Raw genomic sequence first — 13817 nt, 5'->3', positions numbered from 1 at the left:
TCCCTATTTGTTATTAGCATTTCCTCTACTTATATTCATGAGAATCCTTTAAACATGACGCTAGAACAGAAATCTGATCGAGGACTTGAGTTTGCAAACTTGGGTCAGACCTCTAGTAATGCCTGAGCGCCCAAAAGCAGGACTGAAGGATATCGGTGACCTAGGTAGATCATAGATTGTGATGAAGAATGAATGAACTGATGAAGTCCCACAGTCACGTCTAGCTGTGATGCGATTAGATGTAAACATTCGCCCCTTTACCTTTAGATGATGACAGCTTCAGCACACCTTGATGCTGGATTATGGTGACGCACCCCATTACATCAGTAATGGAAGCAGTTATAACAACGAAATTGACTGAGAAAATTATTTCCTTTTGTATCATTGTTTTAACGCCAAATTCCCCATTACTGATAAGTGCATAGCATGTAAAAATGATGTCATTAAAATAGTAAAAACAGATTATTTACAAAAACACATCTCAAAGAGGTGAAAATTGAAAATAGACAGTGAAACGCTAGGATTTGAAATTCCTTCGTCTTCGTCTTCGTCTTCCTCCGCTTATCCGGGTCCGGGTCGCGGGGGCAGCATCCCAATTAGGGAGCTCCAGGCCGTCCTCTCCCCGGCCTTGTCCACCAGCTCCTCCGGCAGGACCCCAAGGCGTTCCCGGACCAGATTGGAGATGTAACCTCTCCAACGTGTCCTGGGTCGACCCGGGGGCCTTCTGCCGGCAGGACATGCCCGAAACACCTCCCCGGGGAGGCGTCCAGGAGGCATCCTGACCAGATGCCCAAACCACCTCAACTGGCTCCTTTCGATCCGGAGGAGCAGCGGTTCTACTCCGAGTCCCTCCCGAATGTTCGAGCTCCTCACCCTATCTCTAAGGCTGAGCCCGGCCACCCTACGGAGGAAACTCATTTCGGCCGCTTGTATCCGCGATCTCGTTCTTTCGGTCATTACCCAAAGCTCATGACCATAGGTGAGGATTGGGACGTAGATCGACCGGTAAATCGAGAGCCTGGCTTTATGGCTCAGCTCCCTCTTCCCCACGACAGATCGGCTCAGCGTCCGCATCACTGCAGACGCCGAACCAATCCGCCTGTCGATCTCCCGATCCCTCCTACCCTCACTCGTGAACAAGACCCCGAGATACTTAAACTCCTCCACTTGAGGTAGGACCTCTCCCCCGACCCGGAGGTGGCAAGCCACCCTTTTCCGGTCGAGAACCATGGTCTCAGATTTGGAGGTGCTGATCCTCATCCCAGCCGCTTCACATTCGGCCGCGAACCTACCCAGCAAGAGCTGAAGGTCAGAGCTGGATGAAGCTAGGAGGACCACATCATCCGCAAAAAGCAGAGACGAGATTCTCCTGCCACCAAACTCGACACACTCCACACCACGGCTGCGTCTAGAAATTCTGTCCATAAAAGTGATGAACAGAACCGGTGACAAAGGGCAGCCCTGGCGGAGTCCAACCCTCACTGGGAACAGGTCCGACTTACTACCGGCTATGCGGACCAAACTCACGCTCCTCTGGTAAAGGGACTGAATGGTCCTTAACAGAAAGCCACCCACCCCATACTCATGGAGCGTCCCCCACAGGATGCCCCTGGGGACACGGTCATAAGCCTTCTCCAAATCCACAAAGCACATGTGGATTGCTTGGGCAAACTCCCATGCCCCCTCCATCACCCTTGCAAGGGTATAGAGCTGGTCCACAGTTCCACGGCCAGGACGAAAACCACATTGCTCCTCCTCTATCTGAGATTCAACTATCGATCGGACCCTCCTCTCCAGTACCTTGGCGTAGACCTTTCCAGGGAGGCTGAGGAGTGTGATCCCCCTATAGTTGGAACACACCCTCAGGTCACCCTTCTTAAAGATGGGGACCACCACCCCGGTCTGCCACTCCCTAGGAACTGCCCCCGATGACCACGCAATGTTGTAGAGACGTGTCAACCATGACAGCCCTACAACATCCATAGCCTTGAGATACCCAGGACGAACCTCATCCGCCCCCGGGGCTCCGCCGCTGTGTAGTTGTTTGACTACCTCAGCAACTTCTGCCCCCGAGATCGGACAGTCCATCCCCAGGCCTCCCAGCTCTGGTTCCTCCTCGGAATGCGCATTGGTGGGATTGAGGAGCTCCTCAAAGTATTCCTTCCACCGTCCGACTATAGCCTCAGTTGACGTCAGCAGCTCCCCATCCCCACTGTAAACAGTGTGAGCGAGTTGCTGCCTTCCTCTCCTGAGGCGCCGGACAGTTTGCCAGAACCTCTTTGGAGCCGATCGATAGTCTTTCTCCATGGCCTCACCAAACTCCTCCCACGCCCGAGATTTTGCCTCGGCAACTGCCACTGCTGCACCCCGCTTGGCTATCCGGTACCTGTCTGCTGCCTCCGGAGACCCACAGACCAGCCACGCCCTGTAGGCCTCCTTCTTCAGCCTGACGGCTCCCCGAACCTCTGGTGTCCACCAGCGGGTACGGGGGTTGCCACCACGACTGGCACCGGCCACCTTACGACCACAGCTAGCAACAGCCGCCTCGACAATCGCAGAGTGGAACAAGGCCCACTCGGACTCAATGTCCCCCACTGCTCTCGGGACGTGGTCAAAGCTCTGCCGGAGGTGGGAGTTGAAGACCGTCTTGACAGGTTCTTCTGCCAGGCGTTCCCAGCAGACCCTCACTATGCGTTTGGGTCTGCCAGGTCTACGCGGCATGTTCCCTTGCCATCTGATCCAACTCACCACCAGGTGGTGATCAGTTGACAGCTCCGCCCCTCTCTTCACTCGGGTGTCCAAAACATACGGCCGCAGGTCAGATGATACGACTACAAAATCTATCATCGACCTGTGACCTAGGCTGCCCTGGTACCAAGTGTACCGATGGGCATCCTTATGTTCGAACATGGTGTTCGTTATGGCCAAACTGCGGCTTGCACAGAAGTCCAATAATAAAACACCGCTCGAGTTCAGATTAGGTGGGCCGTTCCTCCCAATCACACCCCTCCAGGTCAAGCTGTCATTGCCCACGTGAGCATTGAAGTCCCCCAGCAGGACAATGGAGTCCCCTGATGGAGCACTATCTAGCACTCGTCCCAGGGACTCCAAAAAGGGTGGGTACTCTGAACTGATATTTGGCCCATAAGCACAAACAACAGTCAAGACCCGTTCCCCGACCCGAAGGCGCAAGGAAGCTACCCTCTTGTCCCCCGGGGTAAACCCCAACACACAGGCAGAGAGTCTCAGGGCTAACAAAAAGCCAACCCCAGCCCTCCGCCTCTCACCCGGAGCAACTCCAGCAAAGTAGAGTGTCCAACCCCTCTCCAGGTCTCGGGTTCCAGAGCCAATGCAATGTGTCGAGGTGAGTCCGACTATATCTAGCCGGTACCGCTCAACCTCTGCCACAAGCTCCGGCTCCTTCCCCGCCAGCGAGGTGACGTTCCATGTCCCAAAAACTAGTTTTCTTGTCCGGGGATTGGACCGCCAAGGCTCCCGCCTTGGTCTGCCACCCGATTCGCATTGCACCGGACCCTTCATGTTCCTCCTGCGGGTGGTGGGTCCACAGTTGGACGAGCCCATGTATCCGGTTCGGGCTGGGCCCGGCCGGGCCCCATGGGCGAAAGCCCGGCCACCAGGCGCTCGCTCACGGGCCCCAACCCCAGGCCTGGCTCCAGGGTGGGACCCCGGTAACCCTCCGGGCCGGGTACTCCGACTCTTCGTTTTAACCGCCATGAAAGATCCTTCGATTTGAAATTCCTGACAGATCTATCTCACATTGTTACTTGACATTCATGGACTCACCCATCTTGACTCATGACAGGGAAGGCTGTTCTGGTTATAGCATCCAGTAAACAGCAGAGAACGTCTCTGTTAGTAGAAGCTAACCGTTAGCATTAGCTACTCCACCACACAGCAGAACTCCTCCAGGCTTGTGTTATTTGAGGAGATCAAAAAATCTACGTTGCAAAGCAAACTGAGTCAGTGGTATAGTTTGGTTGCTGTTAGACAATCAGGCAAGATTTCTTCCTCCAGTGGACTCGTACTTCCCGATCCAGGCGCAGCAGAGCTTTTCTTCTCCTCTGGCTAAATTCTCCATGCTGAATCAGGTGCACCGGAGCTTTTTTTCTCCCACACTATGACTTACAAGGCATTCATTCCTACTAGAGACCACTGCAAATGTAATAAAACATGATTGAAGGACCTCTTTAATATTTTTAATATCTTTAATATCAACCGATTGGACGTTTGCACCTGCGATATATTGTTTCCTGAATGTCCTTTTGTGTTTTCTTAAAGTCAGGCCCACAGCTGTTTTAGGACTGCATTCAGCAACGGCTTAGGCATGTTGAGATGTCATGTTGATGCTGAGACGATCATAGCCCTTTAGCCCGACAGTTCGGGTTTTGTGGCAGTCAGCAGAAAGAGTCATTCCCAGCGACCACTACTCTGAGATTCTTCTGAGCTCGACACCACTACGTTTGCACTGCTGCTCATTTGTGAGCTGACTTCATGACAACTCCAGCAACCAAGTACAGGTGTCAAATCCTCACAGAGCAGCAAACCTCTCAAACTTCACTGAAATATGTGTGTCTGCAATTCTCCTACAGCAGAAATAAATGATGAATCGATTACCAATTCAGACGTTATTTAAATAAAAATAACATTTGGCGCCCTTTAGGGCCTTTAATGGACACAACCTAATAATTCCAGGATCACCACAATTGAGAAATAACTAGAGATATAAAATAATAAAAATAAACCAAAGAAAATAAAACTGAAAACAGCAAACATAGTCATTTATTGCAAAATACACATAAATGTTTGACTTGAAGCTTCATTGATTAGTAAAAATTGGAAAACATTTTTAAAAAGTGACTTTTTAAGCCTTAACGGGTTAATTTCTCTTCATCATAAGGATTCTACTGAGTGTTTGCAGCTGCTGATATTCTAATTAAGCACATTTCAAACAAGTGGCCTGTTTAAAACCTCCTCCTTAGAAAATGTGTCTCCTGCAAACCATTCATTTATAGGTACGTTTATGAGATCAGGGAGGAGTTTAAGAAGCTTCTTGGAACAAAAGAGATAAAAACACATTGTGATAACAAACCCACAGAGATGCTGCATGAAACATTTTTATCCGTCTGAGGAGAACAATACGTATGTGAGGGGTTTCCACCCAGCAGACGGCGTTTTCGTTGCTTTACATCACAACATGGTGCTTTGTGAAACAATGGAGGCTTCATTACGAATGCTGACCTTTAGCACCAGACGTGATTTTAGTTTTGCGCACTAAACTTTACAAAGAGCCAAACAGAAGGAACCTGAAAGGGGTCGCCTGTGTCTGAGTGAGATTAGATTAAAGAGGGAATCTCAGGCTTTGGGCTTCACTTTGAACAGTTTCACTCCTGAATCTTCCTGTAAAAGAAAAATACCTTAAAGGAATATTGGGGTTATTTTTTACATTCATGATTATTATGAGATCAAACCCCTTGTTATTTTCTTCTTCTTGTGAGTCATAACTTTATGGTTTATTTAAAATCATATTAAAGACTCTGATTTTGCCTAATGTACAGGTGGAACTCGAGAGTTGAGTTATTTCACTAATTCAGCTTAGACTGAGAGACAATTTAAAGGCTCAGGAACCATTTGCAGGTTTCAAGTATTTATTTGTTATACTTGTGATGATTGTGGCTTCCAGCTTATGAAAACCACACATTCAAAATCTCAGACGATTGGAAAATTGTGAAGAGGTTTAATATTCGAGACTCAAAGAGTCACACTCTAATCATGAATCCAGAACACCCGCAGAAGGTTCCTGAACCTTTAGATGGTCTCTCAGTCCGAGCTGAAATAATGAAATCAATGAACCTTTGCGCCACATTCTAACTTTTTGAGTTTCCACCATAAACGGACTGGGACTCGGATAGGTTGGGTACACTCCACATGTCCAGAGAGCGTCTATGAGCACAGCACACTGTGAAGTTCACTTTCTCCAGAATCAAGAAAAAAAATGTGCCAGGTGTGCATTACACAGGAGGACAATAATGACAATTTAGTACCCCATGCTATCACCAAGCTACGATGGTAGCATGTTGCTAAATAATAAAACATGCTTAAATTACACGTGTAAACAACAATGCCACCTGTATACTTTCAAAGGCTCTGGGAAGTTCTCATTAAATTTGCCCGGTAATCTGCAGGTTACATTTTAGTTTAATGCTTTTATTATTGTGTGGTTTTGTTGTGTTGCACTGTTATGTTTTGTGATTTTATCTGTTTTATTTTACTGGATAGTGTGTTTTTATTCTGTTCAACACTTTGGGGTTGCCCACGTAACTGGAAGGTGCTATACAAATAAACTTACCTTGACCTAATATAACAAACTACTACAAGAAATGACGTATCACCTTTCAGAGTCAGAGAATTTCAAAGTGCTTTACACTGCAGTGTATCATTCATCCATTTACACACACACATTCACACGCTGGTGGTGATGAGCTACAATGTAGCCACAGCTGCGCTGGGGCGCACTGACAGAGGCGAGGTTGCCAAGCACCGGCGCCACCGGTCCCTCCGTCCTCCACCTTCAGGCAGGTGGAGAGTCTTGCCCAAAGACACAACAGCAGATTTCTCTGCCGGGAGCTGTGATTGATCCCACAACCCTCTGATTGTTGGACAACTCATTCTACCTCCTGAGCTACTCCTGCCTCGATGTTAGCATCAGCTGCGTGCTAACTCCAAAAATAGCAATATCAGTTACTCTCCTGGGTGCAAACGTAATCAGTAGAGGTTGTAATTGGACTCTGACTTAACCTATAAGACCTGCTGACTTGACTTAGACCCGACTTAGATTATTCCTGTGTGACTTGGAATTAAACACTCAGGACTCGAACGTGACTTGGACTCAAGAGATGGTGACATGACGAGAACTCGGCTTTGTAGAGCTTTAGCCTGAATGTTGTTGTGCTTCAGAGCTGTTCATGACACATTTTATCAAATGATTAAAAAGCTGCTGTGGCACAAGGACTGAGATAAGAGTATTTTCGACAGAATCAGCTGAAAATAAAAATATCAAAACATGAAGGAAAATAGAACATCAGTGTTTTGCAGGGCTATATGTTCTTTATAGGTTTGTAATCCTGGGGAAATCGTTTACAGTAAAATCTCTGACTCCTTCAGTAAAAAATAAAATTATTACTTATTTTGTCCACCCATTTAAAGTTGAGCCTTTGACGTTTTAATTTGTGTTCCCAGGTGGCTCTTTGTGTCCAAACAGCAGTGTGCTGCAGGAGGTGCGGAACTGTAACGAACACGCCTGTATAGTTTATCACTGGCAGACGGGGCCCTGGAGCCCGTGCACAGAAGACTCCTCAGCCTCATCACTCAACGCCTCTGGAGGTGTCCGGCCCAGCGGCGACGGCTCAGGTCTCTGCTCCATGGGAGTCCAGACTCGAAAGGTCATGTGTGTTCGGGTCAACGTGGGACAGGTCCCGCCCAAGAAGTAAGCTGCTTTTAGCTTCGTTCAGATTTGATGTGTGTATTTAAGGCTTTAATACACTGGTGCACCGAAAGAGGGGAGAAAACATGTATGCCGTTTGCAGGAAGAGGGCTTTTTTCTCCTTAGCGCTGACATCTCTGGTATACAGTCATTTAAAACAGATGACAACTCTATTCTTACAAAATATATCCTGCTTGGTTCCACAAATAAAAAAAAAATCATGAAATAGTATTTGAAATGTATGCATTGAGTAGTAACTTGGACCTTACGGGACAGAATTATACCTACAGATGTGCACCCATCAGGTATGTTTCTATAAAAAGAAAGCCAGAGTCAGAAATCATGGGACTAATGAGTCAAAAGGGTTGAGGAGCTGAGAGTCAGAGCTAAATCAGGACTTCTCTAGCTGAGCTGGTTCAGTAAGCTGAGCACATCTACACGAGGTAAACTCCCAGTTCTTATCTTCACTTTGCAGGAGACCACAGATAAATAATCTCTGTCCCTGAAAGCCCCTGCCGTTTTGGGCGCGGGAAACTTCTCATTGATGATAATGACAGTAATTAAATGGGATTGATACTTTGAGGCAATTTAATCAGGAGGCAGATGAGAGACAGGATGTTTGTGGTTAACTCGGAGGAGGACCGCGCGGCATGAGGCGAATTCAAAACAGACCAGTTTACTTCAACATCAGTCAGAAAGTTCAGCTCCAGCCGGGTGTCAGTTCTGCTTGACTGATCTTTCTGACGACAGGGAAGGGGGGGTCTCAACCCTCCTGAAGACAGGAAATCCCCTCAGTATCCTCATTGGTGAAGAGAGGCTTTTTTTGTTATGGACAATGTGATTCATGGAAACGGATGATGAGATGACTTTGTGTGAGTCAGCTGTCTGGCCTTCTTACAGTTGATCTGCCCACAATTGACTCGCCCACAGCAAACCTGCTCGTAGCTGACCCGCTCACAGCCGTCCTCCCAACAGCTGATCCACCATTGGCTGACTTGGGCATAGTGTTATAGTATGAGTAAGAGGTTTCAGAGACTCTTATTTCAGTTACTGTTTGCTTTGCTTGACAGTGACTGGATATAATCAACTGTAATTATGGGCAAAGGAGCAAATGTGCAGGAATGTAATCAACAGAAGTCCTGTTTTATTAAAATAGTTGAATTCAGGGCCTCAAAATGTGTTTTATTTTATGTAAGGTTAATTAAAAATCTTACATTTTGTCCAAAATGTGTCCTATCTGAAACTCTTGACTTGTATCATCCTCAGTGTACACCTGTATTAGGTGACCGCCTTGAGCCATGTCCCATCTCTGTAGTAAATTATTTACTGTTTGTTTTTTTCTTGGCCTAACTTGCCGTCCCAAAACAACAACAAGAAAAAGACAACAAAAGTTAATTGTGAAAGTTATCAGTATAGCATCAATAATTTCGCTGATGCAAAAGCTAACATTTTTCTGGTCTGATTGTCAGAATAAATGCAGAATATGTGAGAGATTTAGGGTCACGGGCACACAGCACATACAATATTCAAAGTAAAAATATTTCTTTTAGATAAAAACAAGATTGTTTTCAGAGAATTAATTAATTTAAGAGGCCAAATAAATAAAAAAATGCTATTTGTCAGGAAAAGTCATAAAGGTTTAAACTAGATCCAAGAGATTAACAGTTTTTAAAAGATTTATTGTGATGTTTTTGTTTCTTTTCAGTTTTCATTTCATTTTATTTCACAATTTTTTTAAAACTTTATTTATTGTAAAGAGTTGGACGTTTATTAAGACCTATCAGTCATTGAGCCCCATAATCAGGTATAAATAAATAATTTTACGAGTATTTTTCTCTTTAAATGTACAAATTGCCTCTTTTCTTCTTTGTATTTTTCCACATTGAGACTAAACAATAGTTAATCATCAATTTAGTTACATTATTATTCAAGTGGTTATTCACTCTACTACTACAATTGTTTACAACAAGGTTTTATGGTATGTGACTTAGAGAAACTGGTTTTAGTATAATGTTAGTTAGGGCTGCACAATATATCGTACATATATCGTTAGCGCGATATCAGCATGCACAATATGCATATCGTAAAGAACAGAAAAATATCGCAAAGAATGGTCAGCTCAGATGTTTGCTAAACATAATGCATTATGTCAATCAAACGAAAGCATTATGTTTCTTCACCCATTTGGCCAGTTGGGTAGGTTCTCATAGGTTAGATGCCCGCCCCCGAGGCGGATGGCACTTCATTTAGATGGTTAGCAAACACCAGAGTTAGCTTTGTTCTGCTCTTTTTGCTCATTCTGCTTTCCCCTGGATCCACGGATTGCCTTTTCTTCATTTTATTTTCCCTTTCCTCACATCTTTTGCTTTTCTCGTTTTTATGATTTGAAATTGTTTTTGTTTTTGATGATTTTTGTTCCTGTGTTAAGTTTTTATTTATCGCAAGTAATATCGTCATTGCAATATTAATCACTGTTATCGAATATCGCAGGTTTTCCTAATATTGTGCAGGACTAATGTTAGTATAATATTCTGGTGTTATTGTCTGGGTAAAAGTATGTATTTTTCACATCATAGTGGAAATAACAATTATCAGTCTTTCTGGTAGTTCAATCTTCTCAGAAAACCAGTTACATGTGTGTTATGTTCCCAAAAGTGAGATTTTTAAGTGTTTGACAGCTGTGGCGCTATCCAAGGTGCTGAACCCCATTTCCCCATATGGCGTTGATCAGTTTGTCCCTTTTAGATTATCCAACTGTTCTACTTTTTATACCTAAAGAAAATATTTTCTTTAATTTGACGTATTTTCTTTAAATTGCTGCCTCGGAGCTTCAGTAAATAACTGTAAACAAAACCTTATAGGAGAACAAATTTGAATCCTCATCACACAATTAACCAAGTTGGGTCCCGTGAAGCTGATTTCCAATTATTGTGTTAAACTCCAGGTCTGGTAATCAACTCGTTAAATAGGACGTTTTCTAAACAACAGGAGTTCATTAGCAAAACAGGAAGAAGCCACATTACATGTCCTGATGGGGCGAAAGTATTAAAAGAGTCTAAACATAATTTCATTCATCAAGTCAGATAAAAAATATAGCAACATTAAAAAGACAATGTGTAGTTTTTACTGTTAATCTCTGGAAATATCCATTAAAACGTTGAAAAAGAATAAAATGACGTCCAGCCATTGAAAAATAGTTGCGGCTTCTTAACATAAAACCATAAAAATCGGGTCTGTAGTATCTGGGGCACGCCATATTAGACGCCATGTTTCCTCCTAGCCAGCTCAGAGTCCTGCGCCTCCTGATGAAATCACACGAGATGATTGGCTGGATGACCTGCAGAAGTTATGTTACCACATACAAACATTTAGACAGTAAGAAATATAAATGTAATAACAAAACTGCTAAACTCTTTTCAAAATGAAAGAACTGAATCAAAAAAGAAATGCTAGATATTTTTGGCTGAGCGATATTGCCGTAGTTTGCCGTCATCTACAGGCACAGGAACCCGATCAGATCCAGAAATTACAGCACCAGAAAACTAGCGTCAGCATTGCATTCTCAATGGAATTAACCCATCAAAGTTTGAGGAGTCGCGCTGAGATCGCATGTTTTCTGCTCCACAGATAAAAACATTTACCGTAATGCTTTTTTAAACTACACAGACCAAAAATATAAATGCAAAACTGTAGTTTTTGCTTTCATTTTTCATGAGCTGAACTCAAACATCTGAAAAGTTGTCTACATACATAAAAGAACCACGACTCTCAAATATTGTTCTGAAATCGGTCTACATGTGTGTTAGTGAGCACTTTTCCTTTACCAAGATAATCCGACCCACCTCACAGGTGTGGCATATCAAGAGGCTGATTAGACAGCATGAATAATGTACAGGTGTGCCTTAGACTTTGCCTTAATGAATAAATATCTGTTTTTGTGGAACCAACTCCTGCTAGAAACCAAACAGGTGCTCTCTTTTCAGACTTTAGAAGCTAAATAGATTTATCATATTTTCATGACAACTGGTTTTAAGTGCTTTAATCGTATTTAACCCCTGTCATCATGTGGGTTTTAGATTAGGATTTATCTTCTTGCATGTATTACTTTTAATAGGTTTTTGTTAGTTTTACGTATGTTTTATTCTCTATTTTATTTCTTGCTTGTAGTGTACAGCACTTTGGCCTACACATGTAGCATGAAGGTGTTTCATGAATGAATAAATCAAATGAAATTACATGTAGGGAGGGATTTGTGTTCTTGATGTTTAGTCTGCTTTTGTCTCTGAGTGTCACTGATTAGTTGATTAGGGCTGATTAACTTAGATGTTTTCTAACCTCTAAATTTTCATTGATTAGTTCTTTTTTTGTAACAAGCAGACAAATGCACCCATTATGCTGCATGAAATGACTAAGACACTCTGGAGTGCTGGTTATCCTTTTTTAACTGTTGTTTTGAATGGCAAACCCATCTACCCCTTCCTTTATTTCACCTTGGAGTTGATGCATTTCTCTATTCAACATTAAAAGAAGAGCTAGGTGATTTAATGTTACAGTTGTTAAACAAGTTTATGGGGCAAATTCCTGCACAAACATTTAACTGTTTGGTTTTGATAACTATTCACCCGTCCACTTCTGATTAAGAAGAAAGGTAAATGACATTTTAGGAAGCAACAAAGATCGTGTGCAGTTTTCAAATATCCCGTAAATCCAATGTAGACGGATTAGCAGTGGTATCTTCTCTGAGAATTGCAGAGTTTGACCTGGGAGCGAATTGGATGATCAGTTCTCTCCTGGGTAGATCGGCAATATTTTTTACTTGAGAATTATCTTTTTGTCCACAGAACCCCTTTAGCTCAGACTGATGAGCAGCCGTTACTTATCTAATGTTTCATTTAATGAAAAAACAAACCTTGAAAGTCCTCTGACTCCCTGTTGATGAGTAAATCAATGCATTTGATGAGCAGCACCTGGATGCTATTTACTCAGCTCATTAAATCTGTCTGTGTAGATTTGCTTTTGCTTAGTATACTATATAAATATATATTAGTTTTTGCTTCATAGATGCTGAAACAGTGACACTATGTCCAACAAAGGACCAACTGCGTGGCCTGGATTATTTCAGAAGGAGAATCCAGCAGAACAAATTGAATGCTGTAGAAAAGATCTTTAGTAATTAATGCCCCCCCCCCCCCCCCCCCTCCTGAAAATCCATGTAAACCAAGCCTGCAGAGTGCTCAGCATTGCGGTTGACTCTTTCTCGTCTCCAGAGATTCCACAGCCAGCAGGCCTGAAACACTAGCTTCATCCACCAGGCTGTCACGCACCTGATACCTCCTCCTTTACCTTCTCTGTCTTCTGCTTGCATGAAGATTGGGCAAAAACTTGAGAGAATGTCTCCTTCCTTTGACCTCTGCAAATACCAGCAGAATAAACACTTAGTACCCCCCCCCCCCCCCCCCCACACACACACACACACACACACACACAAATGCATCTGTATGGGAACCAAAGGCAAGGCAGCTTTTTTTATATAGCACATTTTATCCACAGGCAATTCAATGTGCTTTCTGCTAACAAGATTAGCATGAACATTAAAATAACAGCACAATTAAAATACACACACATTAATTTCTAATTTTAAAAAAGGCAGTTAAAAAGTGAGCAATTGCAGCAAAGAAGAAGAAACAATCATTCAAAGGCAGATGGATACATGAAAGTTTTTCGATTTAAACGTTACCAGAGTTGGGGCTCATTTGAGGTCACGAGGAAGCTGATTTCATCTGTGAGCAGCACAGTAACTAAAAGCAGCTTCACCCTGTTTGGTTCTGACCCGGGGTTCTACAGCTGACTGTTTCCTGAGGATCTCAGAGCTGTATATACAGGAGGGCAACACATTCTCACACCCAAAGTGGCTAAAACTGATGTAAGTAAGTAAGTAAGTAAAAGTTTATTTATATAGCGCCTTTCACAGATATGAATCACAAAGCACTGTGATCTTAGCAAGATGGCGCCCATGAGTGGCTGTGCGTCTGCTAGGCTCCTGATCTGTTTTGGTTATTTGTTGTTTTTTATTGTTTTTTGTCTATCTTGATGAAAGTTGAGGCTCCCAACGCGTCGGGAGGCTCGTTCAACGCCCGCGGTAAAACAGAGATTTTACCGAATTATGACCTTTACCCTCTTGCAATTTAACCTTCCCCTCATCCCCCACCCTAACCTTAACCTACTTGCGCATGCAAAACTTTGTTTCTAGTTGTCTCTTTCCTCTCAAACACGGTTAACGGGAAATTGAACGAGAAACTTGGACCCACGGTTGTCA

At 43.6% G+C, this 13817-nt stretch overlaps 1 protein-coding gene across 1 annotated transcript in view; it reads left to right on the top strand.

Annotated features, from left to right (window-relative positions):
- The window catches only part of thsd7ab (thrombospondin, type I, domain containing 7Ab), a 231034-nt gene that overhangs the window by 123495 nt on the left and 93722 nt on the right, over positions 1–13817 (top strand). The window contains exon 9 of the mRNA XM_070551829.1: positions 7258–7504. Coding sequence (XP_070407930.1) covers positions 7258–7504 — 247 coding nt within the window. The remainder of the gene's footprint in view (positions 1–7257; positions 7505–13817) is intronic.

This window comes from Nothobranchius furzeri, chromosome 5 (assembly GCF_043380555.1).
Source record: "Nothobranchius furzeri strain GRZ-AD chromosome 5, NfurGRZ-RIMD1, whole genome shotgun sequence".
Taxonomy (NCBI): Eukaryota; Metazoa; Chordata; class Actinopteri; order Cyprinodontiformes; family Nothobranchiidae; genus Nothobranchius; species Nothobranchius furzeri.
The sequence above is the reverse complement of the archived record's forward strand: the minus strand, read 5'-3'. Positions and strand labels throughout refer to the sequence as shown.